Source organism: Tyto alba, unplaced genomic scaffold (genome assembly GCF_018691265.1).
Source record: "Tyto alba isolate M040663 unplaced genomic scaffold, T.alba_DEE_v4.0 Super-Scaffold_17, whole genome shotgun sequence".
Classification (NCBI taxonomy): domain Eukaryota; kingdom Metazoa; phylum Chordata; class Aves; order Strigiformes; family Tytonidae; genus Tyto; species Tyto alba.
In genome coordinates, this window is record NW_024881279.1 from 22,131,511 (window position 1) to 22,158,865 (window position 27,355).

The window sequence follows — 27,355 nt, forward strand, 5'->3', positions numbered from 1 at the left end:
TCCTGATTGCACAAATCCGGGCCTGGGGGAGCTGTTCATTTATCTTCCACTGCTCCTCTGTACCTTACCAGCACTGACTGGACAAGGAGGGAAAGGGTGAAATCCGTGTGTCCCCCGCCCCAGTCCTGCGTATAAGCATCCGGAAACTAAACGGGGCATGATGCCAGCCTTGGTTTGACCCTCGCAGCCCCTGTGTCCCAGAGAAAACCACCTCTGCATGGTGCTGGGGCTGCTCCACACCTCGCGGGCCCAGCACAGATGAGCTGTCGCGGCCCTCTGGTGCTGCTCCCTGCAGCGGGGCTGGGAGCCGGGGTGCCCGTTAGCAGCCTGCCTCACCGGTGCCTGGCAGGGACACATCTGTTGTGACTCTGAGTAAAACAGCAGGAGTCAGGATTGATGCCTTTTACTTCCCAGGGTTACGCTAACTGGGTCATGGAGAGCCAGGTTCCCCCTTTCGGAGCTGCTTTTCGACCTGCGGGGATCGCTGTATCGAGGTGAAACTAAAACAGCTTCATGAAGAAAACTGATACTGCCCTCAACACGAACTCCCCCAGTCTTGGGCAGTATGGGCAGCGAGACAGGCAGAGCTGAGGGCCAGTGACCCCACCTCCTGCACAGACACAGGTTCTGAAGAGAGGAGGGGGATGTATGGGGAGAAACTGCTTACACCCTGCAAGACCGCTCCTGGAACTAGATAAGATGCGTTGAGTTCCAGAAAAAAGCCATCACAGACCTTTCAGCTATGCTATGTTCAATTTTAATGTATAAAATGGGCTTTTCCTTGCTCTGCAGGGAGAAGCACAAAAGTAGCAGGTTGTTTATACTACTGAATAAACTAAATGTAGGTCTCTGAGGGATCTTATGCAAACCACTTACCTTGAAATACAATCTCATGGGAACGTGAGCTATAGATGCATGTTTAATGTTTTACATCTTCAGAGTAGCATCCAAGTGGCTGGCTCAGCACCAGTTAGCATTAGATATCACAGAAGGTAAGGGCTGTGGTTATAATTCAGAATGTAGAAGTCACTTGTAAGACATAAGTATCAGGACATTTGGGGTTGAAATTTAATGGAGCATGGTGTAGAAATTAATCCTAAAGGCTGAGGGCTTAAATTAAGTCTTAAAGCTGAAGGTTAATTGTTAAAGTGAGAGTTTGAACAGAAGGGGTATGTATTATTAGAATGTGTGCCATAGTGTAGTTTTAAAATAAAAATAGGAAGCATGGCAATCTTTTCTGCTCAGTGGCAGCTGGACTTGGTAAAAGACACTTCTGTGAATGCAGGTGAGAGACACTCTCAGCAATAACAGCAGAATAATATTGACGTCTGTTACATTTTTCATAGCTCCTGACATTTGCAATATAATTCCACATCCTTGCTTTCTCCATGCTCCCCATGCCCAACAGATTTAGTGCAGGGGTGAGTTTTCATTTTAGCCTCTGTAAGTAAAGCGTGAGAATTATGCAGTTGCAGGAAAAAATATTCCTTCCTCCTTGCTCTCTTGTTCTGGGAGGGAGAATCAGGATGTAAAAGCTGGGAATGTTGTTTTAAAATGACCAGTGAGCATGAGGTTATGGGGGATTACGGGCTATCAGAGATCGAGCTCTTTGCAATTTCAGGTGGAAAGCACCCTGCTTCCATAGCAATTTTCTTTCCTATCCATAGGTTCCCCTAATACCACATTCCCTGAAATGTCCACCAGAAGAAAGGGTATAGAGGAAAATTCCAACACTGGTACAGGGTTCCTGGTCAGATAATGGCTATTTTATCCAGTTTTCAATGTTCTGCCCATCTTGCTTCATTTTTTTCTGTAACAACTACAAATAGTATCCCATGGCAGAAATTCTCATAGGCTGTTAAATTAGACAAATCTCCCACTGTATCTTTTTCTTTCACTTTCCTTTGCAGCACACCAGCTGTGCAGGTCCAGAATGCCATCTCCTTTTTTCTTTCACAGACCTCCCAAACACATCCTCAATGAGTTTCCTAGGCCAGGTCACAGAATAAAGCAGAGAATGAGCAAAACCAGCAACAACAATAAAAATATTTTCTGGGTTGATAAATGTTCTTCAATCACTCACTACTTTGTGCCTCTGACAAATTGTCACCACAGTGAGTAAATATTTTTAAATAACATATACATTTTAAAGGAATATATAATTATGCGATCTGTTGGTGTTTTACTAATTTTTCAGTCTCAACCCCCTCATTGTTGAGCCCAAAAAAGTGCAAGTATGAGGCATATCCAAAATAACAAAAGTTGCAAAATAGAACCTTGTAACAAAACAACAACAACAAAAAAAAAAGTCAGAAGGATTCACTTCCTGCATTTTTTTATTCTTTCTTTTTCCCATCAAAATTTCCTTGAGAGTGAAAGGATCATCCATACTCTTCATCACTTGGAGGACAGACATCCCAATAAAGACAAAATGGAAGTGTACTCTGATGATCAACCAACATATACATGCAAAAGAGAACTCACTGGGGAACTTCAGCTCTTCCCAGACCAAGGGTATGTGGAAATGTTTGGGCAAGAGAGAAAGAGATGGGGAAACAGGGCTCATGGGGCAGCTGTTCAACATAGAAAATAAAAGTTCATTGCCTTCAGACTCTGTTTCTGCCTGTACAGATTTCTAAACAGGTACCAGTAGTGACGAGGGTGCAAGGTCAGGCCCTGGGGGTTGTCTTTGTACAGTTTGACAGAGAGGTACAAGCCTCCCATCGCAGTAGTTTTCTCTAAGGTACAAATCTGGTACAAACCTCTGCCCATATTGCAGGCAGGAAGGGTTGAATTACCATCACTGATTCCAGGGTCTTGGGCAGTTTGGAAAACTGTGGGGACCAGCTGGTCCTCTTCCACCTCTCTAGGTCACACCACAGTCTTAGATAAAACCTGTTTTCTTCTCAGTGCCTTATATTCCCCAAACTTCCAATGTTTAAGCTTAGGTGAACATTCCTGGGCATTGTCATGGAAAGACACTTGCTTCTGCTCAAGCAGTTCCAAAATTACAAGGTTGCCTGGTGTTTGAAGTAGCATGCCAAAAAGCTGGGACAGTCAGCAGAGCCTGGCTGGTGTGCAACTGAGAGCAAGGCATGGTTAGTACAGGGCACGTCCAGCCTTTGTGAGGCTCCTGGAAAGCTTGGTTCCAAATGAGAGAAACAGAAACTGGTTTGCTTGATAGCTATGCAAAATATTGCATTGTGCTACATGTTGTAAGCAAATGTGATGCAAATATGGAAATGTCTGAATTGTCTCCTTTCTTGCTGTGGCCACAGTGACATGTCTGTCTCTTTTGGGTTAAGGAAAGGAAAAAGCTATGGTCACGGAATCACAGAATAGTTGTGGTTGAGAAAGATCTGTGGACAACTTCTAGCTCACTTCCCTCTGCTTAAAGCAGATTTCCCAGGACTGAGTCCAATCAGTGATTTTATTCTATGTGTTGGTTTCCTTGGGATCAGCTTTCAGCATTTGGAAGCTGGAAAAGCTGATTTGTTTGAAGAATTGCCTGGTTTGCTTTGTTAGAGTTATGCCTTCATCATTCTTATTTTGGAGGTCTTTCTGTGCACATGAGCTTAAAAGCATTCTCTGTCTTTGTTAAGACTGCTGCAAGATCGTCCTTAAGGCAACAACCAGCTGTATGTGTGCCAAAAGATTTTACTGAAAAAAACCCCATAAAGCAGCAAGCAAACCAGTTAAGCCAATGAATGACAGTCCCACAAGCCCAACCTAGAAAACAATGAAAACTGCCTCTATATTGATACTTCATTTACCACCAAAATAAATAAATAAATCAAGCCTTAAGCACCATGACGTGCAACAAGGAAACAAAAGCTAGTACAAGTGCAGATTAACAGCCTCCTCACTTGGAACTGTGGGGAGGGGAAATAGGATAACTGAAGCCTGACTGTCTCAGCCCTTGTAACAAATCTATATAACAAGGTCCACTATACTTTGCAAATACAGGGTATCAGGAACTGGAAATTTCCATTATCCACCCTGATTAGACTTGCTGCATGGACATCTGTCCCTGGTCTCTAATATTTTTTGTTTTCTTCCACCTTTTGGTTTCTTTCGGGCAGAAGCACACTCGGGCCCGCCCCACATGAAAACACACACTTAGGAGAAGATCTGCTGTCTCTGGTTCCTGCCCAAGTCCTTAGTTTGGCCAAAGGGCTCACTAGACAGCTGTAGCTTGAGGGATTCTGCAGCTGCTTTATTTGTTTCCAAAGACATCGGGCGATGCTGTTTTTCCAATTTTTTGCTAATACAAACTCCTTAGTTCACTGCCTTGTTTACCACTTCTTGGATTTTCAACTGAATCCCAGAAAGAAACTAGACATGCAATCCTAATGAAAAGCTTGGCATGTAAAGGGAGAATTTGTATTTCACTTTTTGCCTTTGCTATTGGTTTCACAAGTGATTGCTCATCAGAAACCAATTACCACAGAAAGGCTTGGGTTTGGGTCCCTACTGATGTTAGCAGGATGAATAGCCTCATTTACAATCTCTCAACTGGAACACAAAAAGTAATGATAATAATAATAATAATAAAAAAAAGTATTTTATAATTCTCTCTGCCTCTGTTGTAATTCACAAGAAAATTAAACTAATAAGTCTCTCTGTGAGCGTGTTACACAGATGCCAGGAGTCAGGGATAAATGGATGAAACTATCCCAGGCAAAATCCCCGGAGAAAGAACCTTTGAGCAGACAACTGTTAATGCCTTGCAAGATTCAGAGCTTCTCCAGTGTTGCAGTCTATGCAGAGAGGACACTCTTCAATTTTTCTTTCTTCTTTTTCTCCCCCTCTTTTTCACTTGAATTCCACCTGCAGGCAGCAAAAAACTTGCGCGTTTTTTTTTTTTGCTGGGCTTATTTCCCCCTCCATCTCCATTTCCCATTTGCACATAGAGGTCCTTTGTGAGGAAAATTCTCCATGCCAACACAATCAAGCTTTTCAAGAGTGCTCCCAGAGTGGTCTTCCTTCCTCATTCATTCAGCAGACAGACAGTGCTTTACTAGAAAGATAGGCTTGAGGGAAGACACATTTTGTACCCAATCCCTGCGCTGTGATTTGTCCCTGCAGCTCAGATCCAACTTTTAAATTTGTTTTTTATCTTTTAAAATAATATATAACATTAAAACAAGGTCTGTAAGTTGTGCCTGCCGGTCTCCAAGATAGGAGGAGCAGAAATGATCTTCTAACTCCTCTCTTGCAAGACTGGAAGTGTCTTGTGGGTCAACCATGATACCCCGTGTAAATCTACCCTGGTTTTCAGACACCACACCACTGCGCACAAGATGGCTCAGTAGACAGAAGCACAGCAGATAGGATGGTTTTGTCCCAGTTGGGTGCTGGTGGTGTTGTGCGTCAAGTGGGTGACATGGAGGGGGCACAAATTCACTAAGGGTTTGGCAGTTGGCAGCATGGGATCTTCATGGATTCACATGATGACTGAGACTGAAGGGGATGCCTGGAAGTGACTGGGTCAGCCTTCTGCTCAAAGCAGGGTCAGATTTGATCCAACACCACTAGGAAACTATAGCAGATATAAAACTTGAGCCAAAAGAGAGGCAGAAAAGAGGGCATGAGCGTGGACCCCGCAACAACAGGAGGAGCATGCTGAAGTCTGTTCAGCTATCAAAGGAACATGGGCATTACAGTGAGCACGTCACATTACAGTGACAGGCGTTGAGGGAATCAAATGGCTCATGTTGTGTGGCACAATCAGCCAAGAGGACTAGTGGGGGACATGGGAAAAGGATTCAACCCCAGCTGTAGATTTTCTTACATACTGCAGCAACTAACAGACTATTTTACAGTGGAAAAATGAGATGAAGGAAAGCTGCTTTAGGTAAGCAAACTTAATATAACATTGCATTTCCTGACAACAGAAAAAATAAGCTTTAGTTCTAGGAACTGATTTCAGGTTTACATTCCTGAAGTTTGGTCTTCTAGAGGAGACTCAAAACAAATAGCAAATTTGTTTCTCTGGTCTCTGATAAAAGCCACTGACAGACAGGTGCTGGGAACATAGGGCTTTATTTTCGCTTCTGGTAAGTAAGGTTAAAGGAAGATCAGGGAGGAGACTGGGGACAAGATTCATCCCCAGGTCAAACTCCTTACGTTTAGATACCTGGGTGGATATGTTCCATCTGTCCTCAGGGGAGCTCTGGAGATTTAATCAATACAGACTGAACAACTGCAGAGCAAGAGCAGTGATAAACTGGGTGCAAAAGAGCAGCAGCTCCTTGACAGAAAAATTAAGCCTAGAGTCCTCAGCCCTCACCCTTGGCAGTACGAAAAAAACTTTCTGTTAGTTAAAGCACCAAGAAATATGGACGTGGACTTAAGAGGAGACTCATCAAACCAGTCAGGCTTCCCTGTGATGCTAGAGTCTAGACTAACCTCTGAATTTCAAATAGACTTGGGCTGAAAAAAATCCTGGAGTAGAGATCTGCGTTGTTGTTTGCATCGTGATGAACTCCAGTGTTTTTTAGAGGAAGATTTGGATACAGAAATTCAGTGACTCATTGCAATAGAACAGAACAAATTCAGACAGCTCATCTTTTCTCTGGGTTCACATAGCAATTTAACCCCAATTTCTCATCCTGGACTATGAGAAAACCTACTAATGCTCATAATAATTTTCTTGATTGATGGTTGCTTTTCCTACTTCTGTTTCCTTCATATGATTTATTTTCTGTGCAGGTAAAATGCATGATAAGACATTTCTGGAGCTATTTAATGATATTTTCTGTTGTAGACATTATTGAAATGGATGGATTTGATGTGAAGACCTTAGTGACCCTTCTGGGAATCTTCACTCTCTCTTCAGTTCTTCTGATGCATTTTTTCACCTGTTGTTGCACATATTTCTAGCAATGAAATAAAATAAATATCTCATCACAAATTCCTGCAGATCCTCTGGATGTGTTTCTGAAGGCTGACTGCACAAATCTTTTATTTTTCAATCCGTTAAACATGAACTTGTTTGCCCTGTTTCCTGGCATTGCAAACCCACTTTGAATTCCAAATGCTGAAGTAGAAATCACTGCTATTGTTTAAAACATGTAAAAATGTATCATTTATTCAAATATAAGATTTGTATATCATTAAATTTCATGGGAGATGAATCATTAGTCAAAGTGCAGACTGCACTAGAGGTCATATTTAATTTATTTTCAAAGCCTTCATTTGTGCTTTTTGGTCCAGTATGTCATAAGTTATGCAATACACAAAGGTGTCTACTTACGTCTCACAATAATTAAGCTGATTAAGTCATATTATCACTAACAAGAAGCATTAATTCCACTTGAGTGAACACCGCAAACAGAGTCAGTGACATTTCCACCACTTAGATTGAAAACACATTATAGGCAAACTGGGGAGGCAAAAGCTTCACTTAGTCCAGGCCTGTTTCTTCATCTGATCTCTGTGGAGGGGTTGGCAACTGACGTTTTCAGAGCAGTGAAAAAAAGAAAAGATGCAAAGGAGCAGAGAAAATCAGCATGTGACAGTCATGCAGACCATTTTTCGGTGTGGCAAAGGCTAATTTATTATGACAAAAGCTAAAGGATATTTGTTTCTACAAAACATCTGCTGAAATCAAAACGGAAGCAGGAGGAGGGGATCCAGCCGAGAACAGCAGGCTGTTTAAGTATCTCCAGGAAGATACTTAAAACACTGGGGTAATTTGAAAAGGAATCAGGATGGACTGTGACCCAGTCTTGGCTAAATTAAGGTGCGTTTGGTCCAGCGTCATCTTCAAGTGAGAAGAGAACAAAGTCCTAGCCTCTCTGGAGACTGTAATTAACCACTGAGTGCCACAGACTTTGGGCTGGATCCAGAACCTTCCAAGGTCAATGTGCAGATTCCCAGTGGTCCCCATGGATTTTAGCTCTGTCCTGCCAATACCGACCCCTCTGGGGAGCTGAGGCTGCTGGTATTCACGGCTCTACCCAGCCTAACCTGACTGTGTGCTGTGTCCCTGCTAAGGATTCCTGGGGGCTTCACTGGCTGCTACTTGACTCCATGCGTGGCAGATCAGAGTAGAGCTGAGCGCCAGCCCCTCTGGGTCTTGCTCTGCCCTCTTTTCTCTCTAGCTCTGGACTCACTTTGTCTATCTTGTATACCCTTTCAAGTCATCACAGAGACATAAGTAATATTTCCATCCAAAGAGTCTATTCAGCAACAGCAAGAGTACTAAAAAACCACCCTATTTGTGCTGGTGCCCAGAAGCACTATGTACCTGCCTAGCATGGCCTGCAGCATTTTACATCCAGCTGCACCACATGGCAGCTTTCCCGCTGTTGTAGAAGCAAATCTCAAACTGGTTGACAGGTCCCTGAAAGCCAGATTTGCCTCTGGATCTCTGAGAGAGCTGGAATGTATGGGAGGGGCTTATAGAGAGCATTCTATTGAGTGTGTCTCCAAAGCAGCTCTCACGCCCAGTGCATTACCAGACTACAGAAACCAGCTAATGCTCATGAACTGTGCAGGAGTGTAAGCACAGGAAGAGTTGTAAAAATAACTGGTTGCAGGGCAAGACCTTGCATTTTTAATGATGCCCTGTCCCTGTGGGAGATCTTCAAAGGAGATCTCATCTATTAGATGCACGATTCTGACCTGGCGTGCCCTTTTTGAAGAAGGGATAGTTGTGTGGTTGAAGTAGTTTTAGGTAAGTGCTCTCTTCCCTAAAGCAAGTCCTTTTTATCAATACGGTGATTAAGAAGAAAGACTGAAACTGAACTCTTGTCAGTGCAGGGTTTTTTTCAACTCAGCAAAAGGAGATCCTCAGGGAATGTGGGGTGTTGGGGCCTGGGCTGGGTGCTGTGTTGACCCCCAAATCCATTTTGGAAGAGGCCTGACTTGAACATGCAAACCTGAGGATCAGCAAGAGGTACAGATGTCTGTGTGTGCATGTATCTATCTCATCTCCTGGGCTGAGGATAGCCAGGAGTAATGGAGAGGACAGGGAGGAAATTTACCGAGCACCAGTTGAACCTTAGTAGTTGGGGTTAAAAAATGCCAAGAAAATACACTTGGAGAGTGACACACTCATGGGGAGGTGGCAAAAGCTGGCCACTTGGCTGCTCAACCCCATGACTTCCCAAAGAGAGGGATGCAAAGTATCACTATGCCTATGGTTTTGGAGGATCAATTTGGAGATCAATTTCCCTTTGGAGAGTCACATCTGGGAATCTGATAGAGAGCACCAGCTCCATGTGTTTGTTTAGATCCTGGATACCACAAAGTACTGGGTGCTTTTGCTGTGGGACCTAAAACACAGCTAATGGCTTGGCCCTGCTGCAGAGGGGCTGTAGTTGATCCCCTGTGGGCTCACTGGAGAGGGGCTGCACCCCCAGAGAAGATACTGCCAGAGCTAATCCAAGAGAGGGAGATGGTTGCTGCCCCGCAAGGAGTCAGGTCCATTTGGTGCTTTTATTACTTCTTGAGGCTGTAGTTCATTTTATTATATCACTTTACATAATACTCTTGCTTTGAAGCAGTGAAACAGGGTAATGCTGTACAGAGGTCTCGGGCAGTGGCTGTTTGGGGTTTTTCACCCTTAACACCCTGTAGAGACCATTGAAGAATGCACTTGGCAGCATAAAATCCTTCACTCTATCATCCAATTGGGACAGGGAATATTTCATCTACTCACAGTGTGCTGGGTTTGTGTGGTGGGGTTTTTGGTAGTGGGGAAGGGGGCTACAGCTGTGGCCCCTGTGAGAAGCTTCTCAAAGCTCCTCCAGCTCCAAGCTGGACCTTCCTCTGGCCAAGGCCAAGTCAATTAGTGATGGCGGCTGCACCTCTGTGATAATGTATTTAAGAAGGGGAACATGAGAAGGTGTTGGGACGTGTAAAGAGGAATTACCAGGAGGACACTTATGTGAACACTGAGGTCAGTGGAAGGAAGGAGGAAGGGGGGGAGGTGCACTGGAGCAGAAACCCCTGTATCTCATGGTGAGACAGCAGGGCCACCCCCCTGCCACCCATGGAGGTCCCTGGTGGAGCAGAGGCCGATCTGTGGCCTGTGGAGGAGCCCACACCAGGACACGATGCTGCACTTAAGTGGGAGGCCAGGACTCTGGGGGGAGAAGCAGCCTCCACTGTTGTAATTCAGCGCTGGGTGGATTGCAACATGTGGGGGTGACCCACACCAGAGCAGCATGGGAATGGCTGCATCCCGTGGGGCGGACTCATGTTGGAGAAGGTTCATGGAGGACTGTGTCCCATGAGAAGGAAACCACAGGGAGCAGGGGAGAAGAATGTGTGGCATTCACCCCACCTCCCAAGAAGGAAGGAGCAGTGAACTGACTGTAACTCCCATCCCCTGCCCCCTGCGCTGCTGGGGGAGGAGGTAGAGAGATAGTGAGCAGAGCTGAGCCCGGGTGGGGGAAGGAGTTTTGGGGATGTGGTGGCATTTCTCACTGTCTCACTCTTTCTGTTAAGTGTTGTTTTTGTAACTGAAGTGATGTTCTTTTTCTTCCCCTATTGAGTCTGTCTTTTGCCTGTGACCGTAACGAGTGAGCCACTGCTCCCCGTCCTTACCTTGATTCTCAAGCCTTTTGGTTCATTTTCTCCTTCCAAGAGCTGGAGGGAAGGGGTGAGTGAATGGCTGCGTGGTGCTCAATTGCCCTCTGAGCTCAAACCATGACACACAGTCAGGCAGATTTGAGCTGGGACTGAAGTTCCCAGAAGCAACTAGGTCCCTTTTGTGTCCAAAGCACTGTCCTCATGGGTCCCTGACTCCTGTGGGATCCCTTTGAGTGTTCCCTGCCCCTTGCTTCTACTGAAGAACATGTTATCCACTTGTAGGCAAGGACTTTTCTGGGTTGCATTGCAGCCTCCCCAGGCCAGTCACTGAGCAAGCAGGGGGTAAAAGAAGGACAGCCACAGTGTGGCCATCTCAGGACTTCATCCAAAGTTGAATCACTTCCTACGTTAAAACAAGACTCATCCCACCAGCAGATACAGGCTTGCCTATTCCCAGGCAGTTGTTCCCTATGCCTAACACACATCCAGGTTATCTCTGTGACTCCTGAGGCAAGTTGGTGGGTGGTGAGCATCCAGGGGAAAGCCTAAATGAACCATAGAAAGCAATGCACACCGATAAGCCATTACTGCCAGATCCAAACTCTTTCCCCAGTAGTTCGGTGCCCTTTCTGCCCACACCTTGGTGCAAGTCCCTGCAGAGTCTCTGACCATGGAGCCAGCTGTGTGACATCTCCAGCTCATGGCTTCTCATGGCCATGACCCCAAAGTGCTCCTGTGTCCAAGGAAGGAGGCAAGGGGACCTTAATCCCCCAATATCCAGGTGAAGTGAATAAAATGAGCTCTCCTGGGTTGCTCCAGCAACTAAGGAGGACAGAAGGATGGACACACATGCATCCTGGAGCTGAGAGCTCTGCTCCAAGAGCTGAGCAGCAATTCCTGCTGTCATATGTGGCTCAGGGACAGTCAGGGTCCAGGGTGAGCTATTAAAATACAATTTATTGGTACAAATCAAACATCGTGAAACAAACCTGGTTTAGAAAGAGCTGTCATGTTCTGCACAGATGGATTGGAAATGAACTGTCCCGTGACAGCAGCGATTGGCAATGGTGGCAGACAGACCGGATGGACAGGTGTAGGGTAAGCAGGGAAGGGGAGAGACTGTTCTGGGACTGGAATCCTGCCCTTGAGTGCTCCTGACAGACAGCTAAAAGTCCTCAAAGAGAACCAGGGCACAGTGGGAGATGTCTGTCCTATGCAGGTGGGGACCCCAGTGCAGGGGTTCCCCCAGGCATTCATGAGCTGAGGAAAACAGAGATCTGGGTGAGGGCTGGAGGGGAGGGAAGAGGACCCTCACCTGTGTTGGGGCCCCTCCTATGGATGGAAACTCTCTTTTGATCAGATGATGTTGCCTTGGGCTAAAGAGTTACCAGCAGGGCCTCGCCTTGTGTATCTCGCAGCTGCTTAAGCTAACAGCTCTTGTGTGTGCCCTAGCCCATGTTGCTCCTGGAGCAAAGACTGGCTGTGTCCTTGACCCTGGCTGTGCCCTGGACTTTGGGTCTCCAGCCCTGCAAATGGTGGGTCAGGGTTCGAAGGGAAGAACCCATAATGGCTGGGTTTTGCGCTTGCTCCCCAGAGAAGACAGATGCCAGTGGCTGCTCTGGACATGCAACACATTCCACTGGATCTCAGGGACAGAGCAACAGTCACTGCCCCAGCACGTAGGATTGGGCTTGACTGAACCAGGTTTGGTCTGCGTACACTTTCCATGCCTACTGGGACAGAAATACAGGCATGCAGCTCAGTAAATTCACACAGCCAGACAAGACATATAAGTGATAATGTTTACAGAGAGATATGGTCCCTAAGGGGACATGAGAATGGGTAAACTCAAGGCAGATTTTCTTAAATCTGGTCATATGGACCCCCAACAGCACCTGCTGCCAACACAGCTCTGCAGGATGAGATGGCAGAAATGCCCACACCCCGCCCGCCTCCCGCTCATCCTTATCACTTTTCATTCTCTTGCTCATTAAATCCTTTCCCCTCACTCTGGTGAGCCACTATCCCAGCAGCCCCACAAAGTCCTGAGTGGTCTATACACAGAGCTGCGTGCTGCAGGTGCACATAGCAGTTGAAATAATGTGAGAGATTCACAGGGCCTTGGGCAGAGCCCTCCAGGCCCAGTGCTGGCCACTATTTCAGGTTGTTGTTGATAACCACGCTGTCATTCATGTCACAGTAAGTTGCCATCTTCTTCCTCTTGCCAAAGGTGGAGAAGCTGTTCTTGTTCTCCCGGCCCAGGAAGAGTGGCCCGTCTTTGCTGGAAAGCAGAGTAGGGGTGCCAGGGATGTAGACATTGTGCTGATAATCCAGGTCTGGATTGTGATCTGGGTACAAGGGGCTGTACTGGGGTGTCCAGATGCTGTTGGTGCCTGCTGAAGCCTTCTGAAACTCTGGAGAAAAGATGAGCATGAGACTGGCTCACGGGGAGGTCACATCCATAGCTCAGTGGGGCACAATCACATCCTTGTCCCAGAGTGCAAGCCCGTGGCCGTGTGTCACCAACTTCCCTTCTGGAGCCTGGACATCTCTTCCACCCCACAAAACTCTACCACTACTAGGAACAGGGATGTGTCCCCACCACTGCACCACCACCAAGTGACAAGAGGGTCTGGTCTTTCCAGCCCCAGCAACCCAATACTAACCAGAGACAGGGGTCACCAGTGTGCACAGCCTCTCGTGCTCCTTTTGGAGGGCTTTGCGGATTTCCCCCACATCCTCCATGCTCTGGGAGCTAAAGACAAGAGACCAGTTCAAAGCTGAGTTGGACATAACTTCCCCATCCCCACACCCCCCCTTCCACCCACTCCCTCTGTTCCCACGGGGCTGGATTTGGTACCTCTTCAGGGCAGGTCGCTGTGTGCTTGGAGGCAGCCAGTCCATGTTGGGCTGCTTGATCTGGAAAACAGAGGGAAGGGCAAGGCTGGTTATGAGGACACTCTGTTAATCAGCCCAGGGACCCTCTGTTAATTAGCCCTGTCCACACCAGGCTTCAGTTACTCAGGGATACAAGACTCCATCTCCTCCTTTATGGAGAAGCAAACAGCACATTACTATTTTAGTGAAACTGAGGCAGCGCTGAACCAGCCTTTTCCCTTTTGGACCTTCCCCACCCTCCTGAGACATCGGAGTTGCCTGGGGCTTGCTCTCCATCTCTGGGAGTTTAATTGCCAAGGTTTGTCCTTCCAGGGAGAGAGAAGGGCTTTTCCTATTTCTGTTAATTTTAAAAAGCCTTTTTTTGCATGTGGGATGGTAGCTTAGCCCAGATCTCAGACAGCAAAGGGTGAGAGGTGTGGAAATTGGCAGCGTACCCAGTGTCTCAAGGGGGTTGCAAACAACTAGGGGAAAATCCCATTAAGGTATTAAAGAAGTGAGTCCAGTCGTGCAAGAAGACGTGTGAGGAGAGCCTCTTGGTAGCGAGTCTTGGGCTCTCCTTAGAAGGGTTGTTTTATTAAAAGTCAAACGAAAGTGGATTATACACCTCGTCACTCTCCATCCTTGTAATTGCGTTTCAGAGGGATTCTTTCATTGGGAAAATTAGACATTCCACCTTTCAAGACCTAACAAATGTTGACATCAAAATCCCACCCCAAAGACCCCACCTCCCTCCCTGCTGGCGCAGCCCAGTGCAGCCCAGAGGCCAGGCCTGGGTGCCAAAACTGGGGACACGAGTGATGCTGGTGGGGCCAGGACCAGCCCTGGATGCAGCAGCAGGACACTGTGGAACCCCGCCGGCATGGGAGAAGCAGAGCGGCAGTGATGTTCAGGCTGCCCCAGTGTGAATTGCTCACCCACATGAAGGAGATGCCACCCCACCACCACCCTACCTTCCCCAGGGCACTAGAGCACCTCCGTTGCCTCTAACGGGTGCAAAAGGCATTGGCATTATCAAGCCTGCCACCCCCCAAGCAATTAGACCCGTTGTGAAACTCAGTGGAGAGTTTCCCACTGCCTGATGGCTCCTAATTTCTCCACTGACCAAAGGTGACAGTTATTCTCTGGGAAAATCCTTGCCTGGTTTCTCTCATGGCAGAGGCTGCAGGAGGGGGCTGGGGGTGCCTGTGGAGCACCAGTAAGCACCACTAGGCATGGCATTACCTGTTTTGAGACCTGGAGATGCTGGCCTGCTTGGGACCGCTTCCCGGGGTCCTTCTCATTGTTCCAGGGTGGGCTGCAGGGTTTGAGGAACATGAAGTCGCTCTGGGCAGACTCAGGGCCAAGGCAGACCTTGTAGCAGTAGCCCGGGGGGCCACCCCCGGGTACGTCAAGGCAGGTGGCAGCCGTGGTCCCTGTGGGGGGCTGCGTTGCCAGGTTGGATGTCTTCAGGCCATCAGGGGAGGGTCTGGACCTGGGGCAGCAGTGGCAGCCACCACCTTGACGGGAGCGCCGCTCTCCATGGCACCGAATGGCTGTGAGGATGAGGATGGCGAGGAGGAAGGTGAAGGAGATGGAGCCCAGGGAGACAAGGAGGTAAATGGTGAGTGGGGAGAACGAGGAGGCCTCTGGGGGGAGGCTGAACTCGCTGAAGTCAGAGAGAGTCTGCGGCATGGTCTCCACCACTGAAAGCAGAAGGGACACGGTGGCGGAGAGGGCTGGCTGCCCGCCATCACACACCTGCACCACCAGCCGCTGTCGGGTTGCATCCTGCTCCAGAAAGGAGCGGAGGATGCGCAGCTCACCCGTGTCCGGTGTCACGCTGAAGAGGGTGAAGTCAGTGGCCTGGAGGAGCTGGTAGGAAAGGCGAGAGTTCAGCCCCGTGTCCGCATCCACTGCCGACACCGTGCCCACAAGGTAGCCAGGCCCAGCTGATCGCGGCACCAGTTCGGTGGCCACGGAGCCATTGCGCGGCATGGGAGAAACGATGACTGGAGCGTTGTCATTCTGGTCCAGCACGAAGATGTGGACGGTGACGTTGGTGCTGAGTGGGGGGAATCCCGCATCCTGTGCTTGCACCTGAACCTGGAAGCTGCGGATCTGCTCGTAGTCAAGGGAGCGCAGGGCATACATGTGCCCGCTGTCTGAGTTGATAGACACATAGGTGCCCACAGGCATGCCGTGGATGTGCCCGTCAGCAATGGAGTAGGACAGGTAGGAGTTTTGTTGGCAGTCAGGGTCCAACGCGCTGACGGAGCAGATGGAGGCACCGGGTGCGTTGTTCTCCATCACGTAGACACTGTAGGAGGGCTGGAGGAAGCGTGGGGCATTGTCATTCACATCGGACACCGAGACGGTGAGGGTGCTGCGGGTCAGCAGGGCGGGGGACCCCATGTCCCGTGCTGTGATGCTTACGTTGTACTCGGACACAACCTCCCGGTCCAGTGCCTGCGTGGTGACCAGGGTGTAGTAGTTGCGGAAGGAAGAGCGGAGTTCGAAGGGTACATCGGCGCTGACCTCGCAGCTTACACGCCCATTGTCCCCGGAGTCCCGGTCCAGAACGCTGATGACAGCGATGACGGTGCCCAGTGGGGCATCCTCCAGCACGGGTGTGGACACAGAGGTGAGGGTCACCTCTGGCGCATTGTCATTCACATCTAGGAGGTGCACAAGCACCCGGCAGTGCACGGCCACAGCAGAGGGTCCACGGTCCTTGGCTTGCACGTAGAGCTCGTGGAGGCTTGCCCGCTCATAGTCTAGAGGGCCCTTCAGCAGCACCTGGCCACTCCGGGGCTCTACGTGGAAGAGCTCCCGGACGCGTGGCGGGGCGTGCCCACTGAAGGAGTACTCAATCTCCCCGTTGGGGCCCTCGTCCAAGTCAGTGGCATTGAGCTGGATGACCAGGGTGCCAGCAGGGGCATCCTCAGGCAGGCTCACGCCGTACGAGGGCTGGTCAAAGGCAGGCACGTTGTCATTCGCGTCCAGAACCGTGACGAGGATGTGAGCTGTTCCTGAGCGCTCGGGGACGCCGCCGTCGAGAGCGGTGAGCAGCACCCTGTGCGCGCGTTGCTGCTCGCGATCGAGGGCACGCTCCAGCACCAGCTCCGCAAACTTGCTGGCATCACTGCGTGTCTGCACTTCGAGTGAAAAGAAACCATTGGGGCTGAGGCGGTAGGTGTGCACTGAGTTGGTCCCCACGTCAGGATCCTGGGCACTCTCCAGTGGGAAGCGGGCACCGAGGACGGCGGACTCGGACACCTCCAGCACATACTCTTGCCAGGGGAAGGTGGGCGTGTGGTCGTTGATGTCCAGCACCTCCACCTCGACACGGTAGAGCTCCAGCGGGCTCTCGACGAGGAGCTGCAGGTGGAGCAGGCAGGTCCCCCCGGCCTCACACACCTCCTCCCGGTCAATCCGCTCGTTGACGAAGAGGATCCCGTTCTCCAGGTTCACCTCCAGGTGCTGCCTGGCCCCAGCCCGTGACACGATGCGGAACCGCCGCGCCGACAGCGTGGACACGTCCAGCCCCAGGTCCTCACCCAGGTTGGCCACGAAGGCTCCGTGCTCCAGCTCCTCCGGCACGGTGTAGCGTAGCTGCCCGCCCGCCGGGCGCCACGCCGGGGGCCCGGCCAGGAGGAGGATGAGGAGGGAGCGGAGGAAGAGCTGCCCCCGCCCGCAGCCTGTCCCGGCCCCCATAGCCCCGCAGCCCACTCGGGGACGCCGCGTCCCCCCTCGCCTTCGCTCGCCCCTCGCACTTTCAAAGAGTTTCGAGCTCCCGGGGGGGGGGGGCGGGGGAGGGCCCTGCTCGGAGCTGGGGTGCCGAGCGTCCGCTTAACCCTTTCCCTGCTGGCGCTGGGGAGGGGATGCAATCCAGCTCTCGGTGCCACACCGGAATCGGTCTCCCGGAGCCGGATGCACCTAGGGAAGGGGCTGGCCCCGAGGAGGTCCCGTTAACGGCAGTAGGACCTCCAGAGATACCGATCGCTTCCCGGGGCACCGGTATTACCCCGCAGACGCTGCGCTCGTCCCCGCGGTAGATTAAGAGGAGCCCAGATCGCAGCGGCTGCCAAATCCTCCGGCCGCGGCCCCCGCCGTGCCAGTCCTAACCTTTACCAGATGGTTAAGCCCCTCCAGACTTGATTACATTTCCCTGCACACCGTTTTCCTTGTAATGCGGAGTTTTTAATTACCGGAGCAGGGAGGATTACAGCCCTGGATAAAGCTGAGCCCATCCGCGCGTTGGCACAGAGAGACACCCCCACTCTCCTTCCCTTGCCTGCTCCCACCCCCGACACCCCTCCTGCCCACAGCCCCGCGCCCCTAATCCCGGTCTCCCACCGAGGACACCCAGTGCCAGCCCCCTCGGGCTCTCGGGGTACAATCCCGTCGGAGAACCCCACGATCTGCGCGCTCCCCGGCAGCTCCCCCCGCGGGCACAAACTTTCCACCCCCCGCGGAAGGCGAGGGGGAGGTGGGCGCAGACCGAGCCTCGGGTTCCTCCCCCCCTGCCCCCGGAGAGGGACAGACGGACCCCGCTGCGACACCCCCCCCTCCCCGCGTCCCCCCTCCCCGCCCCGGTACCGATCACGGTCCCTCCGCTGGCCGATCCGTTCTCCCCGCAGACCGGTCTCCAGCCGCCGCCGCGCCCGGGCGGCTCCGCGCGTCGCCTCCCACCGGCTCCGTCCCCGGGGGCGCTCGGTAACGGGACGGGACGGCCGCCCCCCCCCCCGCCCCGCGGCTGCTTAGGGCGCGGATAATCCCCTAACGATCTAGTTAAGGGCTCGGCGGGGCTCGGAGCGGCTTTAGCCGTGCAGTGATATTTCACCGCCTTTGTCTCCTGGTCCCCGGTGGGAAGGGAACAGCCGGCCCCAACCGCCGCGCCCCCCTCACCCCCCGCCGCTCCCCACGGGGACCCGCGTGGGAGGCAGGATCCAGGGCCGACCGGGAGACCGGAGGAAGCAGGAGGCGGCGGGGCTGGGGGGGTTCGTCAGGCTGGGAAAAGGGGATTTGGTCCCTGGGAGGGCAGCGCGACCCACGCAGGACGTGCCGGGCTCGTGGAGCCGCCGGTTAGGGAGAGTCGCGGGCAAGGGCGGGGTGGAGCCGCGGGGCGCGCAGGTGGAAGGAGCGGCGCGGCGGGGTCACGCGTGGGCTCTGGCCGCTCACGGGTGGAATCGGGACGGCTCCCGGTAAGTGAAACCCAGGCTGCATCGGAAGCGCCGATCACGGCCAGCCCGGCCCCCGCACCATCACCCACGCCAGGGCCACCCCTGCCGTCGTCGCTGTCCCCCGCCTCCCTGCCCCGACCTGTTTCTTTCTCATTCCACAATCCTCATCCCCACCCCCCCATCTCCGCTCTGCCCCCTCTCCCCGCCCTGCATCCCTGGGCTGGGACCCCCGGGGGTGGGATGCCTGGGATCGGGCTGCTCCGGGAGCCCCCCGAGGGCTGCTCAAGCCAGAGGGGGATTTGCGGGGGGCACACCGGATGCAGAGATTTTCGGGGGTCTTATTTCCCTCCCTCCAGACCTTCCCCTTCTCCGACCAAGTGCGTTCCGGGAAATCCTCGGAGCGGCTCTCGTCCTTTTGTTCGATTTAGATTAAAATATTCAATCTCCTCCTCTCCTCCCCGGGTGCAACCCGCTCCCGGCAGGAGCTGTGCCCCCCAGGGCCCGCTGCCCTTTTCCCCGCCTCCCCCACCCCCCCAGTCGTCCCCCCCCCCGTCCCCCCCCCGTCCCCCGCAGCTCTCTATCACCGCTTTCTTGGAAGGGGGGGAATTCGTGTGCCTGTCCGTCCCCCCTCCTTGCTTCCCTCTTCTAAGAGAGGTCACACGATAGTCCCATCCTGTTCCTTTTCCTCACCTCCCCAGACCCTGGGGTTGCTGCCTGCCCTGCCAGACCCCACAGTTCCAGTGGACCAAGGTCAAAAGTGGGGGGCTTGAGAGGGGGCACAAGATTGTTTTGAGGAGCTTTTTCCTGAAAGAAATGGCACAGACTGGGGGAGGCTGGGGATGCTGCACAGGGATAGGGGATCCCAAAAAACCCCTTATTTGGGGGACCATAGCAGAGGAGGGTAAACAGCAGGATGGGGAAGATGGCATGGGGGCAGTCCAGCTAACACCCCACTTCACATCTTGTAGATTTTAAGTCCTCTTATGATGCAGGGTAGTGTTCAGCTGCCAGCCCTGTTCTCTCAGGGTAAGGAATCAGGACGCAGCTAGAAGCTTGGTTTTGGAAGACACTGGAAGCTAGAAGGGCTCTGTGTGTGTGTGTGTGTGTGTCCCTGTGAGATGTCTTGGCACAGGCGGGCAGGTGGCCGGTTGCTGCTGGTAAGCACTGATGTGCCCTGGCAAGGCCAGCCGGAGAGCTCAGGGGATGTAGCAGGAGATGCCGCAGGTTAAGCCACCTTGGAAAAGCCACGGAGAGAGCAAAGGGTTGGAGGACCATCACCCAGCTGCCTGCAGGCACCAAACCTTGCCCAGCCACCACCGTCACTCCATTTTCCCATCCGTTGTGTTCTGGGGCAGCAGAAGGGTCTGCCAGAAAAGCTGTCCCTGCCAGACCACAGATCCCTTCCCCCAGCTCCCCGAGGCACCCGTCTGCCCAGCCATGCATGTGGGTTTGCTGCTCCCTTCTTGCTCAAAGCGAGAGCAGTTACTGTCTGCAATGACCAAGAGGGCAACCACAGTGGGAAGGGGGGGTGTCTCCTGATTGAAGATGAGAGCAGCCCTGGCCCCGGGGCTGCTAAGTCACTCCCAGGTTGCTTGTGCAGGGTCAGGTGCTGGGGGCTCGGTCTTTGAAGCCACAGAGCTCCTTGCCCTGATCAGTGCTCCTGCCCCTCTGAAGCATTGGCTCCCTGCCCTCCCTTGGGAGGAAAAACCAGTGCCCTGAAGGGGATGGTGGCCTTCCTGGTGTGTTTATCAGGGCTGTTGGGGCACTCTGCCTGCCTTTAGGTGCTGGGATGCAAAACATGAAACATGCTCCATCTCCTTGCAGAAGTGCACAGGGACAGGATGAGAAGCTATGAGAATAAGCTGGAGAAGGGAAATTCTTGTTAGATATTAGGGAAAAAAAATCTTCACTGTGAGGGTAGTAAACCACTGGCACAGGGACCAGACTGGGGCAGGAAGTGCCGTCCTTGGAGAGCCTCCTGAGCAACCTGACCTACCAGCCCTGCTCTGAGCAGGGATGTACCAGGGACCTCCAGAGCTCCCAACTAATCTAAACTGTTGTGTGATTTGGAAAGCCCCCATCTTTAGCAACCCACGCTGAGCAGAGGTGAAGTGGTCACTGAGGTAAGGGAGCTGGCTGCTCAGAGAGCCTTGGTTTCAAGAGAACGTGGGTCCTGTGTTTGTCAAGAATCCATTTATTTTCACAGACACCTTGCCCAGAGGCGGGGTATGGAGCAATGAAGGATGCTGGGGCTCCATTCCCACTGGAAGTCCCAGTGCATAGGCTCTGTCCTGCCAGGTGCTTGAGTTGCTCAGCACTTTCATATTCCGTGGCAGAAGTGCAGGTAGACCTTTTGCACCAGGCAGGTTTAGACCTCGGGTGTGTCAATAAAGTTTTCTTGAAGTTCCATGTAGTCTGTAGGTGAGAAGAAGATGTAGCTGAGGTGACCAACTCAAGGGCCACTACTGGTAGAGTAAATTGGATTCTTTTGGCCAGCAACACATAGGAACAAACCCCCAACCACTCTGCCTGGGACAGATGGAGGCTGAGACATGGGCTCAGCCCTGATCAGACCTTCTGTAGCCATCAACTATTTTTGAGCATTTTCAGAACCTGGGTGAGCCAATTCTGGCTCCCGGTAGGACACACACTTCACTGGCAGCTCAGAAAGCCAAAGTCTCTGCTCCTGCTTCAGAATGAGGGATTTTCTTGCAAGCCCAAGCCTGCAAAAGGAGCTGCTTTCATGTCTGGTGTCTTGTTCCTCTTGAAGTAAGAGACCTTGGACCCAAATCAGAAGAAGGCCTGTGTTCCTCCTGAGTGCAGGGAATTGTACTGCCTCGGTCACCATGTTAGAGCCTCTTCTCTAAAATGTCCTGTAGGAATGTCTCCTCTCCTTTGGGAAAGACTGAAGAGAAAGGGGAGGTCAGTAAGCAGGAAAGTAAGGGTGGGCAAAGGTGTGATGCTTGCATGGGGGGGAAGCAGAGGCTTTGGGAGCTAGGAGGTAACACCTCTCCCCTGTTGGGCACCAGTGTGACTGGTCTTGGAGTACTGTGCACAGCACCTGCACCTGAAGTTTTGAAAGAAGATTAAAAAACTGATTTAAGGCTTTGAAAAATACATTACAGGGAGAAGTGTAAGCGAACTTGCCTGAACTCTGTGCAAAAAGAAGCCAGAAGACACTTGATGCTCGGGCCAAGGAGGTGTCACAAGGAGGAAAAGCCGGGGATGACAGGACAGTTAAAGGCATGCAGACCCACGGCTTGATCCAGGCAGCTTCACACGTTGGACAGCGAGAAGCGATCGAGCTGTCAGAACTGTTGATGGTGTCTATGTTTCCTGGTGTCTGCAGATCCATGTGGAACAGAAGATGTGGGGTCATCAAGCCCAAGTTCCCCAGTATATCTTAGTGAAATGGGAAGACTGGCCCTGGGGACAGGCGTTCCGATTCATCTCACCTTCTCCAGCAGAGAAACCACTGCAGCTTGCCCCTCCATGTGGGTAAGCCTACAAGCAGTTGATTTGCTCTTTCCTATGAGAAGAAGGTCCTGTAGCCACAAGGAAGTATATTGTCAGCTCCCAAAGGGATCCAGAGAAGGGGCTATAATCCTCACATAACACTAACAACTTCCCTTGGCCTCTCCTCTCCTCAGGCAACATGCTAAATAACAGCTGGAAATGTTGGAGTTGGGGCCCCAACAAGGAGGTCAAGGGGCAGGAGTTGGGGTGGGTGTTTCCTTGTCTTTTCCCCATACACATCTCCTTGCATCAACACCCAAACAAAAAATGGGTGCCTGCATTTCACTTTGAAGTCCCACATCCCTGGGATAGGTTGGTGGTTTCACAAAGGAAAAGTAGAAAAAGACACATTCTCTTTTGTCCCCATTTCTGGTTTTTAGACACTTGCTTCTGTGGAGCCATCCTGGATTTCTGGGGATGCATCTCAGGAGAAGAAATTCCAGTTTCCAGTCCTGGACAGATATGAGGGTGTTCCCCAATTCCCCTTTCCTCCCTTCACTTAATTTTGCTGTCCCCATTCCCAGGATAGGGACCACCTCTACCTTCCGGCCCTCCCCTCGCCCCTGCCAGGGACTGTGTGGCCCCCTGAGACACTCCTCAACATCCCCATCTGCTCCCGGGAGCTTTGCAGATCCTCCAGGTCTCCCTTTTCTCCCCCACCAGCCCTACTTCTTTCCTCTCTGTCTGGGAGATCAGTCACTGAGGGTGTCGACACACACGCACCCGACTCCCCGGGGAGGATGGGGAGCATGGAGCTGGGGGTGGTGTTCTGCTGTGAGAAGGCAAAGCTGCCATCAGCAGGCGCTTTGATCTACAGACAATTACAGACGACTGTAGGACCTTGCTCAGCTCAGCCAATAAATAATGGAATTTGTGTGTTGACACAGACAGATTTCCCCCAAACTGTCAGAGAAGGGGAAACAGAGTGAGCGAAGGGGAGCCTGCGTGGCTGAAGGGGAGAGGAGCAGGCAGGGGAAGGGATGAGGAGGGCTTGTGGGAAAACAGGGAGAGGGGCAAGGGAGGAAAGAAAGAACAAGTTTGGAGAGGCAATGGTGATGGGGGAAGCCGGGCAGGGAGGAGGAGAAGGAGCCTAAGGAACACATCTTTGTAGAGGGGAAGGAAAATCAAGACAGGAACTGTGGGTGGAAAGGGGGAGGGGGGAGTGCTGCATGCACAGCAGACTGGAAGCAGAGGTTAAAAAAAATAATCTGAAGGTGGAAAAGAAAGAGAAGGAGGAACAAAGGCATGGCAGTGCCCCTGGGGCTCCCTGGCTGCCTGGCAGATCACATGCTTTCCGAGCAGGGACCGTATTCCCGCATCCCTCTGCAGAGCGGCCCTGACCCCCCCGGGCTCTAAGCCCATGGAACTGGCAATGGGGAGGTGCGTGTCAGTTGGCGAAATGGTGCCACTGGCATGCAGCCAACAGCAGAAATTTGTTCTGAGATCACAAGTCCCCGAAAAACCTCCCGTGGATGCCCTGTCCCCACAGTCCCCCCTCTCCTCCCCATCACCCTCCTCATCTCGCCCTCTCCCTGATCCTTCTCCAGCCTGGAGCTGTTTGTTCTTTGGGTGATGATGGTTTTTTACTTTGCTCAATGCAAAGAAATACCTCCCCTTTGCTCAGGGGCCCCACCACCAAACCCAGCAGAAACCATCCAGCCTTCCAGCAACCCTCTAGCCCAACCTGGTTGCAGCAGCAGATCTGACAGGGATGGAGGACCCACCTGGGTTGTCTCCTTCCTCCCAGCGTGGAGCACTCGAGCACCATTTGCTCCCTCTTGGCCCCATCTGTGGGCTGACCTGGCTCAGTCCCGAATACTTAGGGTGTGGAGAGTGGCACAGCTTTCCAACGTCACCAGGCCAAGCAGGACTTTGCTGTAGGTATCCCCTGCTTGGCCCTTTTTGAAAAACAAGTGTCCAAGTTTCCCATCCAAGCTCCAGATGGGAAGCAAACGCCTCCCAGTCCAGGGACCCCCCCCACAAGTCTCTACCTTTTCCTACCTGAGCCTCCCATCCCTTCCTGCTCCCTTCTGCAGAAACACCAGCTCCAACCAGGGGTTGGACCTTTGCCCTTGTACAGATCGAGCTCTCCCCTGGGGACACCTTGTCCCCCTGCGTGAGGAAAGCAGGACAGGTTACAGGTTGGGCCAAGGGTTGGCTGATTGGAGTGGCACTTAATAAACAAGGTGTCCATAGAGCTTGGGGGGCGGGGGGCGGAGAGGAGCAGCAATATTGGCTCCAGGGTGGTGTGGGATGGTGCCACAGCAGAAGGTTGCCTTTGAGGGGGTGTGGGAGACCCCAGAGCCTCACAGCCTGTCCACAGCAGATGAGGGATTCAGTGGTACATCGTCCGGGCACCGCTGCACTGGGTCGAAGCAAAACAGGAGGAAGGCTTTCCAGGGATATCGCCAGTGGATGTTGTTTAGCTTAATGATGGCAAATGGCAGGAACGGCCGCCTAACTGGGGCAGCAGTAGCTTATGGCCCAAGCAGTGGGAGGACTGGAGCTCCTGCCAAGCTCTTAAACCTCTCTTTTGGGAGGGCGGAATGTGAAACTGGTGTAAACTGCTAAAAAGCTGGGTCTTTTCACTAATAAAGTACTGGAGCAGCTAATGATTCAGCTGGCCACGTTAGACTAATGCACAGGGCCAGGCAGAATCATTCCAGGTCCCTGATCCCAGTCATTTTACAGGGATGGTGGGAATGCTGGGCTGGATCTGGCTGATGCTGCTCTAGTCCTGAGCAGGCCCTGAAGAAAGGGAGGGGAAGGTGGGCCAGCAGGAAAGGGCAGCGTTGGGGGGATGCCCAACAGCCTCCCAGGTCCCTCTGAAGGAAGGAAAGGGGAGAAGCAGCTGGGTGTTTGTGCTCAGCCCCTCCACGAGGCTTTAGTCGTCCCTCCCAGGATGAGGCCAGGGAAGAAGATGGCTGGGAGAGAAGTAGTGGGAGCAAGATGGTTTTGTGTTTTCTCTAGGGCCTGCTGTGATGCCTGAGTGCTTCTCCAAACACTATCATCAATATTTAATGGGATGGAGCTGTAGTAGTCCGGCCTTCCCCCGCTGTCCTCAGAGCTGCATGCCGCAAACAACTGCTCTGTGGCCAGGGCAGAGCCTTGCACTCTGCCCAGGCGCTGAGAAGAAGCACCAGGCTGGCTCCAGGCATCTCAAAACACTTCCATGGTAAGACCAGGTAGGGCACCTCAGCCTGGATGTGAGAACCGTGAGAAACACCCCTCCTTACTCCACCAGATCCCCATTCTAACTCGTGGATATGTCCCCTTTTGGCAAGAGCAAAGCAGGTATCAGCAGGCACAGAGCACCCCAGCCCTGTTTGCTGGTGGAAGGAAGCAGGAGGAAGAGCTGCAGAGCTGGGGCCTCCCTCTCTCCGGTTAAAACTCCCAAGGCCTGACCCGTGCGGGCACATCCAGCACCAGCAGCCTTACGATCCAGCATGGAGATGGCGAGTGGTGAGGCAGAGTCACAGAGGACCGCTGCTCCAGCGTTGGGGGCGGTGAGCAAAGGGTTAACACCCCACAGCAGCGCTAAGCAGCGGTGGGAGCAAAAGGTTAATGCGGCAGGTGCAGGGAATGTTATCCATCTCTAAATATTATTTCTTCCCGTGAAACCAGCTTTTCCTCCCTGGCTAGAAGCAGCTGCCGCTGCTGGGAATCCAGCAAGAGCCGGTGTCTGGTGCCACGCACGCCCGCGAGGCGAGACAAAGCCCCAGCACAGGGACCGAGTGGCAGCAGCAGCGCTGAGATGCTGGGGCTGGGCCTCCTGCCCTGAGGATGCAGAGGGCCTCGGGATAGAGTTTGGGTACCACAGGCTTTTTCCCAAAGGGGAATCTCGTTGCTGAAAGCTCTCTTCTGCTCCACTGTACCGCGGAGGGATTTCCCTGGGACTGGGAGCAGCGGGCAGAGATGGGCAGGGCGCTGGGACAGGCTCCAGCCCAGCGCCAGGAGGTTGCACAAGCCCAGCCAGCTCCCTGGGAAGTTTTCTGAGGGGCTTCCCATTTCACACCTCGCCCCTTGGGTGTGCAGGGATGGACAAAAGCAGCAGGATGCTCCGTGGGGAAACCAAGGCAACAGCCACTGGCTCCAAAGGCACACGCTGGGGAAGAGGGAGGGTGCACGGCAGCCCCTGCCCCTTCCCTGGAAACCAAATTCAGGCTGCAGCGAGGGTCTGGTTGGCTGTAGAACTGGTGGCTGGGATAAAATGGCTGCTGCTAAATCTTCTCTGAAACGTCCTAAACTTTTAATGCATACGAAACCACAGCAGCATCCCTTTTGCACCCCGGAGGGCACAAAGGCACAAGCGTCTCCTCTCTCCCATTCAGCCGGAGCCACGTGCTGCAGTCTGAGCAGCTCTAGGTACGTGGCTGGAATGAAAGTCGCCCTTCCAGCTCGTGTGCTTGGAGAGCGTTTGCCGAAGTCAAAGGATTGCCAAGTTAAAAGGGTCAAACCTCCAAGGACAGTTGTTATCTGACTGGCTATATATCATTTCAATAGCATCTTCAACAGGGATTATAATCTGAATTGAAGCGGAAAGACCTGAGGCAATGAAGCTGTCAGCAGTCTAAGATTAAGGAATTAAACCAGCAGCACAACATTACAGGATTTGTTCTAGATGTATTAGAAAGTGCAGGCTAAACACACTGCAGCCTTCCTCGGGTCGGAAATTTCATACGCATACAGAGAAGGGCAAGAGCAAGGATTTCATCAATATACATAAAAAGAGAGAGGAGAGCGAGACAGAGCTATGAAAACCCAGCCACGCAAAGTATAAATCCTAACTGTAGACAAAAATGAGTCACACAAGGTTTGATTGAGGTAAATAAAAGCAGAAATGTAGTGAATTTAGGGGAGGGTAGAGGTGAAAAGACACTGATAGTCAGTAGACAGGAAAAAAATGGCCCTTAATATACTAAGGCTGGTAAATTCTGGAACGCAGCCCAGCCTGCTCTTGGATTGTCCGGTGGAAATGCAGGTCTCTAGTCCTGCCCTCCCTTCTCCTTCCCCTTTCGTTCTTACACCCATCTCCAGGATTACTTTAAAAAGCCAAGAATGATGGCAACTGCCTGCATAGGGCAGCTGAGCCGAGAGAGAAGGGGTCACAAGCCTTGCCTTTGCCTCTGTCGAGGTCCCCAGAAGGCCACCACCAGCTCTGCGCAGCATGGGAGATATCAGCAGCTCTTCTTGGTGGGAGGCAGAAGCTCTCAAAACAAAGAAAGAATCAAACT

The 27,355-nt window shown here is 52.2% G+C and overlaps 1 protein-coding gene across 1 annotated transcript; it reads right to left on the reverse strand.

Moving 5' to 3' along the window:
* Positions 1-11,514: 11,514 nt before the first annotated feature.
* Positions 11,515-18,126, reverse strand: LOC104362636 (protocadherin-10-like). The gene is made up of 5 exons (XM_042790468.1): positions 18,022-18,126; positions 14,665-17,370; positions 13,406-13,464; positions 13,212-13,300; positions 11,515-12,959 (listed from the first exon to the last, which is right to left on the reverse strand). Exons 2-5 carry the CDS (start codon positions 17,134-17,136, stop codon positions 12,700-12,702), a joined length of 2,880 nt encoding a protein of 959 aa, XP_042646402.1. The 5' UTR covers positions 17,137-17,370; positions 18,022-18,126; the 3' UTR covers positions 11,515-12,699.
* Between the last annotated feature and the right edge of the window lie 9,229 nt (positions 18,127-27,355).

Coding starts and splice junctions, on each gene's coding strand:
- LOC104362636 (XM_042790468.1), bottom strand. CDS start 17,136: ATGGGGGCCGGGACAGGCTGCGGGCGGGGGCAGCTCTTCCTCCGCTCC. Junction 13,465..14,664: donor ATCTCCAGGTCTCAAAACAG/GTAATGCCATGC, acceptor TCTGTTTTCCAG/ATCAAGCAGCCCAACATGGA. Junction 12,960..13,211: donor ACTGGTGACCCCTGTCTCTG/GTTAGTATTGGG, acceptor TCTTTTCTCCAG/AGTTTCAGAAGGCTTCAGCA.